This window comes from Ahaetulla prasina, chromosome 10 (assembly GCF_028640845.1).
Source record: "Ahaetulla prasina isolate Xishuangbanna chromosome 10, ASM2864084v1, whole genome shotgun sequence".
Classification (NCBI taxonomy): domain Eukaryota; kingdom Metazoa; phylum Chordata; class Lepidosauria; order Squamata; family Colubridae; genus Ahaetulla; species Ahaetulla prasina.
Window position 1 is genome coordinate 27,605,589 of NC_080548.1, and position 20,198 is coordinate 27,625,786.

Sequence of the window (20,198 nt, forward strand, 5' to 3'; positions counted from 1 at the left end):
TCTCTCTCTCTCGCTCTTCAGGAGGTCCGGCAAGTTAGCCGCATTGAACGCAGCCGCAGGCTAGCGTTCTCCGCTGGCGTAGCTCAGCCAGAACCGTCGTGAATGAATTGTTGCCCTGCTGTTGCAGAATGGAGCGTGCGTTGATCAAGACCGCTTAAAATCAGCCTGAGAAATTTGACAGATTTATTAGTTCAGGTAATGGAGCTGTATTTGCCGGATGGGTTCGCCTTGCAGAGAGGTTCATGCCGCAAGAACTCAGCACTCCAGATGTTTCCTGGAGGGAATTTGACAGTCGGGCTAAGAAAACCATCGCTCTGCTCCCGCGTGGGCTTATTCCAAAGGCAGAGATAATGTAGACGTATTGCTTGGACAGAGCTACTCGGCTCCCCTACCAGCCGCATACTCTCCGGTCCTCCTTTTATTTTATTTTATTTTTGCTGACACAACAAATTAGCGTATTTCTCCGAGAGGTGCAATCTATTGGACGTTTTTTCTCTTCTGCAGTTCCCTTAAAAAAATGGATGTGCGCACCTTTACCCGAGCTGACCCCGAGCGCTCGGGGACAGATCAGAAAGGAAATGAATGGTACTCATGAATAATGATCGTGTTATCTCTTGCCTCTCTTCTGGGCCTTGCTATTTGGGACAAAGTTGCTTGAAAGAAAAAGAAGGGAGACTCCGCAGAGGAGGCCTCAGATCAAACCTATTAGTCACTGGCTGGCATTTTGGAAAGTCGGTTGGTCCAGATTGGGCAACCAGACTCTGGGCATCATTGTCAGAAACTGGTGCCCAGTTTTGTGACCATCAAAAGAGAGTCGAGTCTTAGCGATCCCGATCTTTGACCTGGATTTGTTGCCATCACTCCCAGTGCTCTAGAGCAAGGGGTCTCCAACCTTGGCAACTTTAAACTTGGCGGATTTCAGCTCCCAGAATTCCCAGCAAGCTGGCTTAAATTGAAGTCCGCCAGGCTTAAAGTTGCCAAGGTTGGAGACCCCCCCTGCTCTAGAAGATCCTTTGTGGCAGCCGGGTTAAGTCCTCCGTCTCTGGCGTGGTGCCCCGTTGAATGGATCGGCATTTTCTAGTCTTAACTTTTAGCAAGAAGCATATGGTGGGATTGTCTCCCCCAGGAATTCCAGGCAGGCTGTGGACGTTAGACGTTGGAAGGAGATGATGGAGACAACGATTGGGAGAGGAAGAGGATGGTTTACACTAGAGTAGAACCTCCGCAATGCTTATCTTCAAAGAGATGCATGTCTACGGAGATTCTCAGTCATCCAGGTCATGGTTGTCCCCAAGGTGCGTTTGTTTCAAGAGGCAACTGGACTTTCCGGTTTTTCTTTGAAGACGTTTCGCTTCTCATCCAAGAAGCTTCTTCAGCTCTGACTGGATAGTGGGGAATGGAAGGATTTATATCAATGGTAAAATCCAATTATTTTTTATTACTGGTTCTGTGGGTGTGGCTTGGTGCGTGTGGTGTGGCTTGGTGGGCATGGCAGAGGAAGGATACTGCAAAATCTCCTTCCCACCCCACTCCTGAGGGAAGGATACTGCAAAATCTCCATTCCCACCCCACTCCTGAGGGAAGGATATTGCAAAATCCCCATTCCCACCCCACTCCTGAGGGAAGAATACTGCAAAATCCCCATTCGCACCCCACTCCTGAGGGAAGGATACTGCAAAATCCCCATTCCCTCCCCACTCTTGTGGGAAGGATATTGCAAAATCCCCATTCCCACCCCACTCCTGAGGGAAGGATACTGCAAAATCCCCATTCCCGCCCCACTCCTGAGGGAAGGATACTGCAAAATCCCCATTCCCGCCCCACTCCTGAGGGAAGGATACTGCAAAATCCCCATTCCCGCCCCACTCCTGAGGGAAGGATACTGCAAAATCCCCATTCCCGTCCCACTCTTGAGGGAAGGATACTGCAAAATCCCCATTCCCGCCCCACTCCTGAGGGAAGGATACTGCAAAATCCCCATTCCCACCCCACTCCTGAGGGAAGGATACTGCAAAATCCCCATTCCCACCCCACTCTTGAGGGAAGTATACTGCAAAATCTCCATTCCCACCCCACTCTTGAGGGAAGGATATTGCAAAATCTCCATTCCCACCCCTGAGGGAAGGATACTGCAAAATCTCCATTCCCACCCCATGCGCCTTTTTCTTAGGGATGTTCAACAGAGCTTTAACCTTTCTACAAATCTCTTTTAGGCAGGTGGATTTGTGTCCGAATACAGATAGACTTACAGCTATTTGTTTAGCCACTGTTCAAAGTTACGACGGTGCTTAGGAGCAGTCCTCGCACTTACGACCATCATTGTATCCCCATGGTCACGGGGTTAAAATTTGGGCACTTGGCAACTGGTAAATATTTATTATGGTTGTAGCCAGTGGTGGGATTCAAATAACTGAACAACCGGTTCTCTGCCCTAATGATTTCTTCCAACAACCAGTTCACCAAACTGCTCAGAAAGTTAACAACCGGTTCTCCCGAAGTGTTGCGAACTGGCTGAATCCCACCATTGGTTGTAGCATTCCAGGGTCATTTGGGACCTTCCCAGCTGGCTTCCAAAAAGCAAAGTCGAAGGGGGAACCGGATTCGCTTACTTGAGTATATGATTCACTTAACAGCTGCAGTGATTCACTTAACGAACTTGGTAAAAAAGGTCATAAAATTGGACAGCCCTCCCTTGACAATCACCTCGCTTAGCGATGGGAGTTCCAGCCCCAATTTTGCAGGGAGTAGAAATTAAGGCCTGGGAAGGAACGTAAGAAGATGGTCAAAAGCGATTTTTTTTCATAGCCCCCAGAAACTAGATCCAGAAATAACAAGTGTAGGTTTGCAGTGACCTCAATTTCCTTCAAATCTCAGGGGGAAAAAAAAACTTCCTGGCACTGAGAATCTCATTCAAAGAGGAATAGTCTTAGCGCCACTATCTCTGGCAACCTCTTCTCACAGAGGGTTTAATTGGTTTTCCTACACGTTGCAAAGGATTGGTTTAGATAATCTTGGGATCCCTTCCAACTCTATAATTCTGTGAAAAATCAAAGGAATTGGGTATGCTGCTCAGACTTGAGAAGAGAAGACCCCGGGGGGGGGGGGGATATGGTAATGAAACCTTATAAAAAGATGTGAGATAAAAAGAAAAAGATAAGATCTGTTCCATGTCATTTCAAAGCATGGGCTATAACACAGCGGTCCCCAACCTTTCCAGGTTGGCAGCCCAGCCCGGTGTGTGTGTGTGTGTTTGTGTGTTGAGTGGCAGGCGCACATTCGCGTGCGAACCTCCGCTCGAGCGAGCGACTGGAGTGTCTCTCTCGTGCTTGTCCGCGCTCTTGCAAGTGGAGCTTCATGCAATGGTGGGATTCAGCCAGTTCGCACCTATTCGGGAGAACCGGTTGTTAACTTTCTAAGCAGTTCGGAGAACCGGTTGTTGGAAGAAATCTTACTTGTTTTTTTTCCACTTGGTTTTTTTTTTTATTTGAATTTATATCTCGCCCTTCTCCGAAGACTCAGGGTGGCTTACAATGTGTTAAGCAATAGTCTTCATCCATTTGTATATTATATACAAAGTCAACTTATTGCCCTCAACAATCTGGGTCCTCATTTTACCTACCTTATGAAGGATGGAAGGCTGAGTCAATCTTTGGCCTGGTGGGGCTTGAACCTGCAATAATTGCAAGCAGCTGCTGTTAATAACAGACTTTCTTACCAGTCTGAGCCACAGAGGCCCCCTTTTTTTTTTTTGCATTTATATCCCGCCCTTCTCCGAAGACTCAGGGCGGCTTACACTATGTCAAGCAATAGTTTTCATGCATTTGTATATTATATCAACTTTTATTGCCCCCAACAATCTGGGTCCTCATTAGCCTTTACAGGGCTAATCCTGTAAGGAAGGCAGGAAGGAAACATTCTGGTGGTGTTTCTAGCGTAATCTTTATTGCCCTGCTTACAGAAACTGCCTCTCTGGCTAATCCTTATTACATTGTAAGAGCTAAGGTGAAGCGCCCATCAACGTGAGTGACGTTGAGTTGGCTACGCCCACACAGTCACATGACCACCGAGCCACGCCTACCCAGCTGAACATTAGGGCAGAGAACCGGTTGTTAAATTATTTGAATCCCACCACCGGCTTCATGCGTGTGTTCTCTCCTGCGGCCCAGTTTCAAAAAGGCCGTGGTCCAGTTATGGGTCCCGGTCCAAAAATTTGGGAACCCCTGCTATAATATACAGATAGTCCTTGATTTATGATCCTAATTGGGTCCAGAATTTTTGTTGTTGTTTTTGTTTAAGGAGTATAATCTTGTTTTTTTTTTTTTTGCTGTGGTTGTTAAATCACTAAACCTCACGCAAGATAGTATAGGTCAGGGGTCTCCAACCTTAGCAACTTTAAGCCTGGAGGACTTCAACTCCCAGAATTCCCCAGCCAGCAAAGCTCCTAGAATTCTAGGAGTTGAAGTCCACCAGGCTTAAAGTTGCCAAGGTTGGAGACCCCTGGTATAGGTAGTACTCGACTTATGACCACAGTTGAGCCCAAAATTTGTCTCGCCAACTGAGACATTTGTTAAGTGAGTTTTGCCCCCATTCTACGAACCTTTCTTGTCACACTTGTTAAGTGAATCCAGCTTCTCCTCTGCTTATCGGAAGGTTGCCAAAAGTGATCACATAACCCCTCGGTCGTAAATGGGAGTCAGTTGCTAAGCACTTGAATTTTGATCACATGAACTTGAGGATGCTGCAGCGGTTGGAGGTGTGAAAAGCGGTCATAAGTCACTTTTTTTTCCAGTGCCTTTGTAACTTTGAATGGTCACTAAATGAACTGTCGTAAGTGGAGAACTATCTGTACTTTTCTAGCAAGGAGGCAATCGTCCATCTGCTGCCCATCTACAGGGTCGAGAGGTGGGAGAGCAGCGCGGGTACTACCACGTACATCCTGGAATTGCTGGAGACAACGACCAAAATTTACACTCTCATAATCTGGGCCAAGGTGGCTCAGGGGCTAGAACGTTGAGCTTGTCGATCGAAAGGTCGGCAGCTCAGCGGTTCGAATCCCTAGTGCTGCCGTGTAACGGGGTGAGCTCCCGTTACTTGTCCCAGCTTCTGCCAACCTAGCAGTTTCGAAAGCACGTAAAAATGCAAGTAGAAAAAATAGGGACCACCTCGGTGGGAAGGGAACAGCGTTCTGTGGGCCTTTGGCATTGAGTCATGCCAGCCACATGACCTCGGAGACATCTTCGGACAGCCCCCTAGAGTCGGCAACGACTAGCACATATGTGCGAGGGGAACCTTTACCTTTACCTTAATCTGGGCCATGGTTAGAGTGGTGCGGTGGCCTAGCAGTGGAGTTCTTGCCTCACAATCAGGAGGCTGTGAGTTCGATCCTAGGTAGAGGCAGATATTTCTCTCTCCCGGCACAATGAGAATATATCTGCCGAACAAAACTCTGCATTGGCGACAGGAAGGCATCCGGCCATTAAAACGCTCTGCTAGCTCCATTCAGTTGCCCACCCTCTACCCCGCGAGGGATTATGGGATCATTAAATAATGATGATGATGACGACGATGATGATGATGATAATCCGGGCCATGGTTGAAGAGAGACACAGAACCTTTTCTGGAGAGATTTCCTGTCCATGTTTGCCTGTGTGCTCTTTTGTCCTTGTACCTGTGAGATATTTGTGAGGCTTTCGTTCACATCTCTGCTTGTCCCTCTATTGCTTTGAGACCTCCCTAACCACAAAAACAACATTCACAAAGTGGAGGTTGCGAGGCCAGAATCGGAATCGGGTGCCCTTCAGGTGTCTTGGGCCAGCATCGATTGTTGTCTTCGGGTGTAGCCAGGCAGTGATGGGAACGGATGCTTTTTAGACTTTTTAATTCTGTGGCCGAATGGCGTGACGATGGGATACGGGGGTGAAACGAGGGGAGGAATAATCGACAGCGTGTAATCATTTTAAAGGGAGGAACTTTGCCACTCGGATGCGTAATTTATGCAACCTGCAAAAACAAAAAAAAAACAACAACAAAAACGAGTCCTTCTGAATGACAAGAGGGGATTAGCTTCAGGAGGACATTTTTGTGTGTGGTTTTGAGATGCCGGATAAACACTTTCGGTGGGGCCGCTTCATACAAAATGGCCAAACGTCACAATCCTTTGGTTTGGGATGAGTTTGCTCACCCGCTCTTTCACCAATTTGACCGCTGCTTAGAAAAAAAAGCACTTCTCACGTACAGCAGGTAGGCCTCGACCTACGACCCATTCATTTAGTGCAGGGGTATCCAAACTTGGCCCCTTGAAGAGCGGTGGACTTCAACTCCCAGAATTCCCCAGCCAGCATGAGCTATATATATATATATATATATATATATGAGCAAGTTGCTGGCTGGGGAATTCTGGGAGTTGAAGTCCACCGCTCTTCAAGGGGCCATGTTTGGACATCCCTGATTTAGTGACCTTTCGAAGCTACAACGGCGCTTAAAAAAGGGACTTACGGCTGTTTTTTCACAACTTACGACCGCTGCAGCATCCCCATGGTCACATGAGCAAAATCTGGATGCTTGGCAACGGATTCATATTCAGGACAGCTGCATTGTCCCCGGGCCAGGTGATTCCCTTTTGTGACCGTCTGACAAGCCACCAAGAAGCTAGATTCACTTAACAACTGTGTTATTATCTTAACAATTGCAGCGATTCACTTAAGTATGGCAAGAAAGGTCGTAAAATGGGACGAAATTCACTTAACAAATGTCTTGCTTCGCAACATAAATTTGGGGCTCAATTGTGGTTGTAAGTCAAGGACTAGCTGTAGTCCATTGCCCCAGATCCTCCTCTGTCAGAACACTATCTCTCACTTCCTGTCTTCTTTGATAGACCTTTGCATCCCCACATTTTGAGTAGAGAATAGAGTAGAATAGAATAGAATAGAATAGAATAGAATAGAATAGAATAGAATAGAATAGAATAGAACTAGCAATAGCAATAGCACTTAGACTTATATATCGCTTTACAGTGCTTTACAGCCCTCTCTAAGCGGTTTATAGAGTCAGCCTCTTGCCCAAAACAATCTGGGTCCTCATTTTACCCATCTCGGAAGGATGGTAGGCTGAGTCAACCTTGAGCCTGGTGAGATTTGAACTTCCAAATTGCAGGCAGCCGGCAGGCAGCAGAAGTAGCATGTAGTACTGCAGCCCCACCACTGTGCCACTGAGTAGAGTAAAGTAGGGTTGAGTAGAGTAGGGTAGAGAATAGCTATTCTTCTATTCTATTTGTTTTTAATTAACACAAACCCTCTCCCCATTTCAAACTGCACGGAGTGAAAAGCGGGTGCAGTTAAGGCTGCAGATAAGTCCCAAGTTTAAAGCTCAGTTTATGTCGCGTTTGTCTTGTGCAGGGTTGTGTACATTGCCTCTTGGCGTTTAGCATGGATAATACCGGCGAACCTTGGAATCGCGCTAAGCCTATTAGCATGGAGGTTTCCACTGTTTAGCATTTATTTAACAGGGCTGAAGCGTGCTGTGGGAAGAGCACGGTGCTAACACTGACCTGGGGCTCTTTTGTCTCTGTGCTGTTTATAAAAAGGGTTTTAATATTTTGTGTGTTGTCCTACAGGCAGGGAAAGGGGGTGGGATTGTTAAGAGGTATAAATAAATACCTGTATGTCACCCATCAGGACTGGGTTCACTGAAGTGCTGTATATTTTCCTAAGATTGCACGCAGTCCCCGAAATGCCTCCACGAGATCATGCAACCTGCTATTTTTTATTTTTTTTTATGCCTTGTAATCCACACATCTGGGACGAGGCTGTTCCTATAAGGAATTCTCCAGCAACACCTGTCATGCCGTCCTCTTTTCACGGTTTTTTTTACTTTACCGGTTTTTGTGTTACTCCGATGTCCTCTTGTTTATGCCTCTGTGGAATAATAGCTGACTTGTGAGGATGGGAAGGACGATTAGTTAAGCTTCAAAGGATGAGGCGGAGATCACCCTCCGGCTCTTAGCTGCTTGGCAAGGCTCTCCACCCCGCTGACCGCTGACCATTATCGTTCAGATTATAGTCTGCATAAACCAGTTAGGCAGATGAATAGTTCTAGACGGCCTCACATAAAACAAGCCAAAATTATCATAAGGGATCCTTGGTGCTGTCTGAGCTTGGTTTGTTTTCTTGCAGACTTTTTATTATCCAAACTAGGTACCATCATCAGTGCTAATCACAGCACTAGCATCGAGGAGCCCTCGTTTTAACCCTGAGCTATAAATATTCTCCTTTATTGGAACAAAATTATAATAAACACACAGACACACCAACATACCCCAATAGTGAGGCTAGACCAACCATATTTGGGCAAAAAACGAAGATTACTGGATAAACACTAGCTAATAGCAAAGAACTCTTACTCTCTCCTGCCATCTAAAGGGCAGGGGGAGTTTTGCAACCCAGATATGACAGCCGAAGTTGGGGAGCGGCATGGTTTTTCTGACTCATTTTCTGACCTCTTCTGCTCCCCTCTGGGGTTTGCTTGGAGAAAACTCTTGAAGTTGCAGTAAGTAATTTCTTAGGGATGTAGTTTGCACATCCTTATTTTCAGTTAGTTCTCACCGACACAGAATTTCCAAAGCTACCTTGAAGTCCATCTACTATTCCCTTTGCAAGAAGCTGTTTTTGATAAGGATGGGTCCACCCAGTAAGCAGACTTCCTAGAATAGAATAGAATAGAATAGAATAGAATAGAATAGAATAGAATAGAATAGAATAGAATAGAATAGAATAGAATAGAATAGAATTCTTTATTAGCCAAGTGTGATTGGATACAGAAGGAATTTGTCTTTGGTGCATATGCTCTCAGTGTACATAAGGAGAATAAAATACATTCATCAAGAATAAAAAGATACAACACTTAATGATAGGTCATAGGTTACTAAATAAGCAATCAAATCATACTAGGAAACAAATGAAACAGTAAAAATCATAGAGATACAAGCAACAAGGTTATAGTCATAAGTGGGAGGAGATAGATAATAGGAAGGATGAGAAGAAGAAGAAGAATACAGTCTTAGTAAATAGTTTGACAGTGTTGTGGGAATTAGTTGTTTAACAGAGTGAGGGCATTCGTGGGAAAACTGTCCTTGTGTCTAGTTGTTCTGGTGTGCAGTGCTCTATAGCGTTGTTTTGAGGGTAGACCTTGAAGCAATTTATGTCCAGGATGCGAGGGGTCTGTAGATATTTTCACAGCCCTCTTTTTGACTCATGCAGTATACAGGTCCTCAATGGAAGGCAGGTTGGTAGCCATTGTTTTTTCTGCAGTTCTAATTATCCTCTGAAGTCTGTGTTTTTCTTGTTGGATTGCAGAACCAAACCAGACATTCATAGAGGTGCAGATGACAGACTCAATAATTCCTCTGTAGAACTGGATCAGCAGCTCCTTGGGCAGTTTGAGCTTTCTGAGTTGGCGCAGAAAGAACATTCTTTGTTGTGCTTTTTTGATGACATTTTTGATGTTAGGTGTCCATTTTAAGTCTTGAGATCAAATTGATGATGACCAGGTATCCTTTCTTCAGAAAATAAGGCTGGTAACCCCTTCTCTCTTTTTCTCCATCCCAGCTAGAGCTCAGGAGGTCCAAGCTGAGAATGTGACGGTAGCAGAAGGCGGGCAGGCTGAGATCAATTGCAAACTGCACCAATACGACGGCTCCATCGTGGTGATCCAGAATCCATCTCGGCAGACGCTCTTCTTCAACGGCACGCGAGGTAACCTTGTTTCTAAAGCTTCAAGGTGTCTATTTGTGTGCTGGGGATGGGATCTCCGTTTGAGCTAAAGAGCCACGAAGCACATGGAAGTTGGGTCATCTACTTTCTTGATGGTCCTTCCATGTTGATCTACAGTGTTGTCCAGGACTGGAGACCAGGTGTGTTCAGAACCATGAGTGTGGCTTGTTGTGACCTGGGAGATGAAGATGATCCTTGCTTGCTTTGTTGGTCCACAACTGAGGCATTTCCCTTCTGCTCCTTACAGCCTTGAAGGACGAACGTTTCCAGTTGGTGGAGTTCACCCAAAAACAAGTCCGCATCGTGCTCTCCAACGCCCGTCTGGAAGATGAAGGTGGATACTATTGCCAGCTATACACAGAAGACACCCACCATCAGATTGCCATCCTTACAGTGCTGGGTAGGTGTCACCCTGCTAAGTAACCGGCTGGCTGGGGAATTCTGGGAGTTGAAGTCCCTAAGTCTTAAAGTTGTCAAGGTTGGACTCCCATAGCTTAGTCTTTTAAACTGAATATACCCCCTCACACCAGTGGTGAAATCTAAACCGGTTTACTACCGGTTCGCTGGTTGCGCATGCGCGCCGCGTGGCAACGCACACTGAGCACCATGTACCAAATGCGAGGTGCGTGTGTGCGCAGTGCACACCAAAAGGAGGCATGAGGTAAGTAGAACAGCGCGCAGGGGGTGTGTGATCAGCTGTGCTGCACAATCTTTTTTTTTTACTTTTAAAAGCATTTTTTTACAACCTATTCGCCCTAATAGGTTGTAAAAAAATGCTTTTAAAAGTTTAAAAAAAAGAAGCTCTGACGATCGCGCGGCTCAGCAGGGATTTTTGCTACTGGTTTCCCAAACCACCCACCACCATCGCTACCGGATAAGCCAATCCGGTCTGAACCGGGAGCTTTTCATCCCTGCCCCACACACCACCTTGCCTAAGATGGGGTTGCTCCAGATTAAAAACAGCCGGTCTGCTGATATCATCCCTTGAGTTTACAATACTCAATTGCTTGATAATGTGCATGGAGGAACTATTTGTCTCAGTAGTGGGTTCCGCTTACCTTCGCTACCGTTTTGGAACTGTGAGCGCCTGCCCATGCGGGCTCAATTTGCTCATGTGCAGCACTTCTGCACATGCGCAGGACCTTCTGCGCATCCACTGAGCGTCCATGATGATGTCCGGGTGGGTGGGCGGAGCATCCCACTGCAGCCACTACCGATTCACCCGAACCGGGACAAACCACTAGAAACCCATCACTTACTTGTTTTATTTATTTATTTTTATTTTATTTTATTATTATTTATTTATTATTTTATTATTATTTACATTTATATCCCGCCCTTCTCCGAAGACTCAGGGTGGCTTACAGTGTGTAAGGCAATAGTCTCATTCTATTTGTATATTTACAAAGTCAACTTATTGCCCCCCCAACAATCTGGGTCCTCATTTTACCTACCTTAATAAAGGATGGAAGGCTGAGTCAACCTTGGACCTGGTGGGACTAGAACCTGCAGTAATTGCAGGCAGCTGTGTTTTAATAACAGGCTTCTTACAGCCTGAGCCACACCGCGGTCACAACAATATATATAAGTATCATACAAAAAGATTATATAGTATATAAACATATATGAGTAAATATTAGGAGGTATAAGCATATACATATATATATAGGAAGAAGAAAAGAAAAACAGTAGGACAGGAATGGTAGGCACGTTTGTGCGCTTATGCACGCCCCTTATGGTCCTCTTAGGAATGGGGTGAGGTCAATGGTAGAAAGTTTTTGGTTGAAGTTTTTAGGATTATGGGAAGAGACCACAGAGTCAGGTAATTTGTCTCCCCAAATGAGTTAGAAGGCCTGCTCAATATCTATGTGTTGCTCTGATTTCATACCCTGCAATCTGGCAAACGGGTTTTCGCCCCTTTCCTAAAACTCATCCCTCTAAAGTCAGACTGCAGCCGACCCAAAAGGCGGGGGAGGGGGAGGCAGGTATGTTTTGGAAGCTGCCGGTGCAAAGGACATTCTGGCAATACGATTGTCTAGACGGGCTTCCATGGCTGTCCACAATTTCAGAGCCGTCTGCTTTATTCTCCCTCAGGAGAGCTCAGAGATTGAACCTAAGATCTTTAGCGTGCTGAGCATGTGCTTTGACGCTGAGCTGTAGCCTTTCTGAAAGTCACACTTGCGGGAATCTACCTAACCTGCCAGACAAAAAAAGACTATTAGAAGACATGATCGTTTCTCAAGGTCAGCCTTTGGCGGTAGGGGAGCAGATAAGCTTCAGAGAGAGAGAGAGAAAGAGAAGATTTGGATTCGTCCTTAGGAGAACATCAGTGGAAGCATTGATGCAAATGAAACAAAACCTATACCTCCTTTTTTAAAAAAAAAAAAACAACCAAAAAATCTTATTTTGCAAGCACGAAATGTTGGAAGGAACAAATAGAGGTCAAGGGATTTAAGCAAACCCTTGTAATCTCCAGAAATTCATGCCCATCCCTTGAGTCTCTCTTTGTTTTTCTTCTCAGCTTCATTGTAGAAGGCTAAGTCCTTGTTTTCCTACGTAAAATGACCTTCTCGGAATTGTGAAGCTTGGGTGAAGACATCTCCTCCCAACTCTTGCTAACCGTTGAAATATTAATTAAGAAAGTTGCCGCATTGGAGGCGGTTCAGGTACTCAGGTGAAGGATTCAGCCATGGGATGTGAGATGGAGGAGGTAATGACTAATGATCTGCCTGGGTTTTTTTTCTTCTTCCAGTCCCTCCGGACAGTCCTTTAGTGGAGGTGAAAGAACAGGCGGTAGAAGGAGGAGAAGTTGAACTAACCTGCACTGTTCCCAGGTCACGCCCGGCAGCCTCCCTGCGCTGGTACCGGGACCGGAAAGAGATAAAAGGTATCATTCCAAATGCTGAATTGGGCCCCTGTGGAAACCACCTGGCGAATAAAATAAAATACGTTTCCTGGGAAGTGGGATCCAGGCACTTCTTCTTCTGTTGGTGTTTAGGCCCAAGTCAACCTGTTCTTCCGCTTGACATCCTCCAGATAGATGCCCTGAGTGATGAGAAGATGCTTCTGCCTTACAGGTCTATGGAGATGCTCAGTCATCCAGGTCATAGTTGTCTCAAAAACGCTCAAAAGGTAGCTGGACTGTGGTTTTGCTTCTCATCCAAGGAGCTCATGATGAAGCTTCTTGGATGAGAAGTGGAACAACTCCAACTCCTCCTCCTCCTCCTCCTCCTCCTCCTCCTCCTCCTCCTCCTCCTCCTCCTCCTCCTCCTCCCTCTTCGTCTTCGTCTTCGTCTTCTCTTCTTCTCCTTCTCCTTCTCCTCCTCCTCCTCCTCCTCCTCTTCTCCCCCTCCTCCTCCTCCTCCTCCTCCCTCTTCGTCTTCGTCTTCGTCTTCTCTTCTTCTTCTTCTCCTCCTCCTTCTCTCCTCCTCCTCCTCCTCCTCCTCCTCTTCTTCTTCTTCTCCACCTCCTCTCTTTCCTCCTCCTCCTCCTCCTCTTCTTCTCCTCCTCCTCCTCCTCCTTCCTCTTCGTTTTCCTCTTCTCTTCTTCTCCCCCTCCTCCTCCTCCTTCTCTCCTCCTCCTCCTAAAAAACAATCCAGTTGACTTTTTTTAATATATAAAAAAAGCACTTTTGAGTTCCTGCCTGACAGTTTTGGATGGACAACAACTGTTTCTCCAATAAAGAAACAGGGTTTTTTTGGGGGGTGGGGTGTTTGTCCAGGCTTGGGGCTTCAAGGTTGCGGATGGACCCTCTTCTTAGTTAGGTTAGTGATTTGGCTTGACGCTGCTTGGCCGTTGTGTATGTTAACTTTTGTAATGTTTTAAAATTGTTTTTATTTTGAGTCTACCCAGAGTCAATTGTTGAAATTATCCATATAATACCGGGGGGGGTGGTGGTGTGTCAAACTCAAGGCCCACAGGCCACATCTGGCCCGCGATGTGGTTGGATCCAATCTGTAGGGCCATCCTGGAAAATGTAAGCGGCTGGCTCACACTGCTTCAGCCCGGTCTACCCAGTACAAAGAGGCAACATCAGGCCAGCATGGCTTCTGCCTGGTCTACCCAATATGAAGAGGAAATATGCCAGCAGTTTGGGGAGTGGTATCAAGCTGGCCACGCCCACCCAGTCGGTCACACCCACTCAGTCACGCCCCTCCCCCCAACCCCAAGTCAATAACAGCCCTGACTGAAATTGAGTTTGACACCCCTGGTATAATATCCTGTTTTCCTGAAAATAAGACCTCCCCGGATAATAAGCTCAATCGGGCTTTTGACTGCATGCGCTAAAACACACCCCCACCCCGAAAATAAGCCCTCCCTAAAAATATTTAAACGTGTGCGCAACCGGTCCCCGCCATTTCCTCTGGTTAGGGTTAGAGAGACAGAGCTGGAAATCAGGTAAGATGGCCACAGGAGCCCCGTCTTGCTCCATGCGCCCCAAAATAATAAGACCTCTTCGAAAATAAGGCCAAGCGCTTATCTCGGGGTTCAAAAAAATATAAGACAGGGGTCTTATTTTCGGGGAAACACGGTACATATCTGGGAGTTGAAGTCCACAGATCTTAAAAGCTGCCAAAGTCAGACACAGGGGAGTTGTTAACTGCTCGCTAGGGTTATCTGACGGGGCTGTTGTGCTTTTTGTGTGTATTTCAGGAACAAGCAGTAAGCAAGAAAATGGGAAAGTATTCAGCATCGCCAGCATGGTGCGTTTCCGGGTGGATCGCAAGGACCACAGCAGCATTGTGACGTGCGAAGCCATCCACCCGGCACTGCGTGGCCAGCGGAAGCAGACGCAGTACGTGCTAGATGTACAGTGTAAGTGACCGCTGGAGAGCTCTCTAGGGAGGGAGGGGGGCAGGAGAGGTAGAAAGATTTTATAAACCGGGATCGGGTTAGTGAGATCGAGAAATGGAGCCACGTTGCATTTTTGCATCCTGGTTTCCTTTTTTTTTTCTTGTTTGAATGAAGGAGGCAACAATGATGAACCCTCAGTGGCTTAACAGTCAGAGGAAGAAATTAAGCAAGGACCTGACCTAACAGACGGGCTTTTAAAAAGCCTGAAGTACTTTCAGGCTTGCAAAATTATATTAAAGTAGAATTAGTTAATCTAGTCACGTTTCCTGTTTGGTTTATCTTTGGGGGACTGACAAAAACCTCAAAGTGAGGGGTCTTAAAGTGGACAGATTTTCCACCAAGATTTCATTCCGACCACCACTTGTCCTTTATTTCCGCCCCACCAACTAATTGGCACGGGATCCAGGAAGATGATCCCTAAGGAAAAATACTTTTAATTGTCACCTGTTTACCTGATCAGATTCTGCACAATTCCAGTTTCTTGTACCCACTTCATCCTTTAAGTCTTTCCTACGAATCGTTTATCCCCCCCCCCACTCACATATCGATATTAATTCTTGGCTTATTGTTTTAAAATATTTTATTTAGCTGTTCCGCTTTGGGAGCTGTGCTTGAAAAACAGCTTCTACTACGTTACACGCTCATTTTGAATTTTTTTTATTCTGCCTTTTTCTGCCTACTAGCAGGTTTCCAAAGTTGTTGACAATAAATAAAGTGTAGTTGTTTTTTTTAAGGCATTAATGATGGATGAAGTTTCTGAGGGGATAGTGATGTAAAACGTTCACACTTCTGGCTATAGAAGTTTCTGGTTTACAAATTCAGCATGTAAAGAAAGCAAATATATATATATATATGTGTGTGTGTGTGTGTGTGTGTATATATATATATATATATATATGTATGTGTATATATATATATATATATATATATATATATATATATATATATATATATATATATATATATATATTTGTTTTCTGAGGTTTTTGCGGGTGTTTGTATGTAGGTCTTTGGTTATTTGGGTTTTCTCCCACGTAAAATTGGAAGTGTCTTGGCGACGTTTCGACGAAGTCTCATTCATCATCTTCAGGCTTCAGCTTCGTGCTTCTGGGAGCAATGTGTGATATATATATACGTATATATATATATATATGTATGTATGTATGTATGTATGTATGTATGTATATGTATATATATTAAACTCCCTTCTCACTCCTATGGGTGGCATGTATCTTCCTCAATCTCAGGGTTTCTGCCACAGCCTGGGATTGGAAGGATTCTGCGCCATATTTTGGATATATATATATATATGTAGGTCTTTGGTTATTCGGGTTTTCTCCCACGTAAAATTGGAAGTGTCTTGGCGACATTTCGACGAAGTCTCATTCGTCATCTTCAGGCTGGTGTTTAAGGTTTGCTCCTAGAAACACGAAGCTGTAAACACCAGCCTGAAGATGACGAATGAGACTTCGTTGAAATGTTGCCAAGACACTTCCAATTTTACGTGGGAGAAAACCTGAATAACCAAAGACCTACATACAAACACCTGCAAAAACCTCAGAAAACATATATATATATATATGTATGTATGTATGTATACACACACACACACACACACACACACACACACACACACATATATATAAAGCCAGTAGTAATAGAATAGAATAACAGAGTTGGAAGGCACCTTGGAGGCCTTCTAATCCCATGATGGTGAACCTATGGCACTCTGCGGGCACGCGAGTCGTTACCCAGCTCAAATTCACCCCGCATGTGCGTGCCTCCTGCCAGTCAGCTGATTTTTGGGTCTCTACCTACCCCGGGGGCGTGGGGTTGCATGCACATACACGGGGGACAGGGGGGGTTGTGCGCGCATGCACAGGGGACGGTGGAGAGCACGGGATGTGTGTGCAGCGCCCCCCCTCCACCTGTGGGCCCATTTTAGGCCTAGCAGGCCTCGCTGCAGCCACCTGGGACCAAAAACATTTCCCCCACCCCCACCCCCCGCAGACCATTTTTGAACCCAGTATGCTGCAGGGAGGCCTGCTAGGCTCAAAACGGGCCACAGGGTGGGGTTGTGTGTGTGTGTCACGCATCCATTATGGGTGCAGGCACGCGGCGACAAAAAGCCATCACCGTTGTAGTCCAAACCCCTGCTTAGGCAGGAAACCCTTACACCACTTCAGACAAAGGATTGTCCAATCTCATCTTAAAAACCTCCAGTGACGGAGCACCGGCAACTTCTGGTGGCAAGCTGTTCCACTGATTAATTGTTCTGACTGTCAGGAAATTTCTCCTTAGTTCTAAGTTGCTTCTCTCCTTGATTAGTTCCCACCCATTGCTTCTTGTCCTCCCCTCAGGTGCTTTTGGAGAATAGCTTGACTCCAGCATTTTAAACTGGAGAACAAAGAGCGAGAGCAGGTTTCCTAGATCAGATTAAAAACTCATCTAGTCCAATACCCTGTTTTCCCATCGATCAACCGGACGCCGCCCAGACAAGCCCAGAAGCAACATTTGAACAAGTACACTCTACCATAGTCTGATTAGCAAAGTTGTTAAGTGTAGGTTGGGTGGTATGACATGAAGTAGACAGATAGCTGGCTTGAAAATCTTAGGTCAAAGAGTGCGGAGAAGGTTCTTCATCAGAGCGAAGATGCGCCACGATTCAGCCCCGGCTCTCCAGCATTTTAATGACTTTTGACGAGGGAGCGGAGAGAATGCTGATCATTTGTGGATGACCCCTGGCTAGACAGGTTAGCTCATATTCTAAGGAGGCAGAAATAAAATTTGAAAAGATCTTGATCAGCCGGGAAAGGAGCAGGAAGGAACCGGGAGGCTGGTAAAAGGTAAAGGTAAAGGTTCCCCTCGCACGTATTTGCTAGTTGTTCCTGACTCTAGGAGGCGATGCTCATCTCCGTTTCAAAGCCGAAGAGCCAGCGCTGTCCGAAGACGTCTCCGTGATCACCTGGCCGCCATGACTCAATGCCAGAGGCGCACGGAACGCTGTTCCCTTCCCACCAAAGGTGGCCCCTATTTTTTCTACTTGCATTTTTTTTTACGTGCTTTCGAACTGCTAGGTTGGCAGAAGCTGAGTGAGACAAGTCACGGGAGTTCACCCCGTTATGCGGCGCTAGGGATTCGAACTGCCGAACTGCTGACCTTTCTGATAGACAAGCTCAGCGTCCTAGCCAATGAGCCGCCGCATCCCTTAGCTACGGAGCCCCCACCGTGTCCTGGGAGGTTGGACATGCTGTCAGATGCAAAGTTAATATTTTAGGAAACGGATCAATTGCACCGCTGCGGAGCGGGGAATTTCTGGCTTGGCTCTGCCTCTTTTGTGGAGAAGAACTTGCAGCGGTAGTAGCGGAGTAAGAGACAGACGCCTGAGACAGCCGTGTGATATGAGTCCAAAAAAAAAAAAAAAGGAGGGGGGGAAAAAAAGGCAATCTGGAACTAGTTCAGACAAGTGTGAGAAGACGGTCAGAGGAGTGGAAACTAAATCTTGTGAAGAGGGATTAAAGGAACAAGGATAGCAACTCGTCAAAAAATCTGAAAGGCTGTCACAGGGAGACGAATGCCAGGATTTCTTCCAGAGATCAGAAGGAGACCAGGAGCACCTTTTCCGACTCACACACACTGGATTCAAAAGCTGAAGCTCCCTCAAGCTTCTGCCTTTGATTCAAATTGGTATGTCGGAATAAGGGCGACCGGGCTCTGATATTTTTTTGCTTCCGTGAGTTCCCTCCTACAATGGCTACAAAGGGACTCCTTCAGTGAGCTGTCAGAAACATTTTGAACCAACCTCAACGTGTTTGACGGAAGCCGACTTCTGCCTCGGTCTTTTAATTCGACAGTCCTTGTTAAAGAAAAGCTACCGAGGGGAATGCAGCTAGTCTTTGACTTACGACGTAGTGACAGTTCCAAGTTGCGACAGGACTCGAAAAGGGGACTTATGACCTGAATCCGAAGTTCCAACAGTTGTTCCCCTCCCCACCCCCCATGCAGTCCTATTACTTTAGATGCTCGACAGCTTGGCTGCTTTTATAGCCATTTGTAGCATCCCATGAAGGGATGCAGTGGCTAAGAAAGATCGGCACTTCAGCAGTTCAAATCCCTAGTGCTGCCGCGTAACGGGGTGAGCTCCCGTTCCTTGTCCTAGCTTCTGCCAACCTAGCAGTTCGAAAGCACGTAAAAAAATGCAAGTAGAAAAATAGGGACCACCTTTGGTGGGAAGGGAACAGTGTTCTGTGCGCCTTTGGTGTTGAGTCAGGCCGGCCACATAACCACGGAGACGTCTTCGGACAGTGCTGGCCCTTCAGCTTTGAAGTGGAGATGAGCACCGCCGAATAGAGTCGGGAATGACTAGCACATATATGCGAGGGAACCTTTACCTTTACCTTTTAGCATCCCATAGTCACGTGACTATAGTTTATACCCCAAACCGGCACTTATAATAGATTTGCTTAATGACCACCACGGCATTTACTCAGTGACTACCGTATTCACTTTCTACCACTACCTTAGCTTAACAAGCACGACAACAGAGGTTGAAAAAAATCGGGTTGGTGATGCGACTGATCCATTTTATGACTCTTACGACTTAAAACCATGATGGGCATGTTCCATTACGGTCGTAACTCGAGGGCTACTCGCAAATCATTCTAAACTTGCTGTGGCGTCACATCAGGCTGACGGCATTCCTAATTCTGAAGGAACAATTGCTTCCACAGTTTGCGTCTTCTTCTTCTTGAGGAGTTTGTGCATTTTTAAGCCAATAAAAGACAGGAATCTCCAAGGTCTTTCGAAAATACAAATTTTGTATTTATATTTTGTATTGCCCATAAATTGTTAGTAGAACATTATTATTATTTCGGTTCTTTCTCTCTCTCTCTCTCTCTCTCTCTTTCTAGATTCACCCACAGCGAGAATTCATCCCCCTCAGGGAGTCATGAGGGAAGGAGACACCTTAATTTTGACTTGTGCTGTAAACGGCAACCCACTGTAAGTCCTTCTTCTGGATGGGAAAAAGCAAATTTTGGGCTTATTTTGGTGGAAGCAGGAAAGAACCTTGTGCAGAAATCCTGGGAAAAGGAAGTACATAGCTGTGGCAGCGGTTACCCTGTTCTTTTTTTTTTTTTTTTAAAGACCAATTTTTACTGACATTTATTAAAACCCAAATCTGGTGCTGAGAAAAGCTGAAATTGGCGACCCCTAACAAATGAGAGCTGTCAAGTAAGAAGTATTTTGGGCTTCGTCAACCAAGGGTATTGATTATTAGACCAAATCTGCCTCTGTCTGCATTTTAACTAAAACAATAGATCAAAAACCCAATTTTTCACAAAAGTTGCTTTTGGGCTCTCTTGATGGGAAGAAGCAGTTCTCGGAGAGTAGATGATCAGCCAAGCCTGGGAACCTCGGAGAGAACTAGTAGATTTCGGATTGTCAGCCAGCGTGGCCGATGGCCGTTGGGTGTGGAATTCTGAAGCAATGTTTCTGAACCTTTAGCTCCCAGAATTCCCCAGACAGCATGCTGGGAAGAGTGTGAGTTCTAGTTCTGCCTTAAGCATGAAAGCCAAC

General features: G+C 45.8%; 1 protein-coding gene across 1 annotated transcript in view; it reads left to right on the forward strand.

Moving 5' to 3' along the window:
* Positions 1 to 20,198, forward strand: part of CADM4 (cell adhesion molecule 4) — a 202,290-nt gene that overhangs the window by 170,267 nt on the left and 11,825 nt on the right. Inside the window, exons 2-6 of the mRNA XM_058196348.1 lie at positions 9,603 to 9,749; positions 10,015 to 10,167; positions 12,520 to 12,654; positions 14,421 to 14,582; positions 19,532 to 19,622. Of these exons, the coding sequence (XP_058052331.1) occupies positions 9,603 to 9,749; positions 10,015 to 10,167; positions 12,520 to 12,654; positions 14,421 to 14,582; positions 19,532 to 19,622 (688 nt within the window). The remainder of the gene's footprint in view (positions 1 to 9,602; positions 9,750 to 10,014; positions 10,168 to 12,519; positions 12,655 to 14,420; positions 14,583 to 19,531; positions 19,623 to 20,198) is intronic.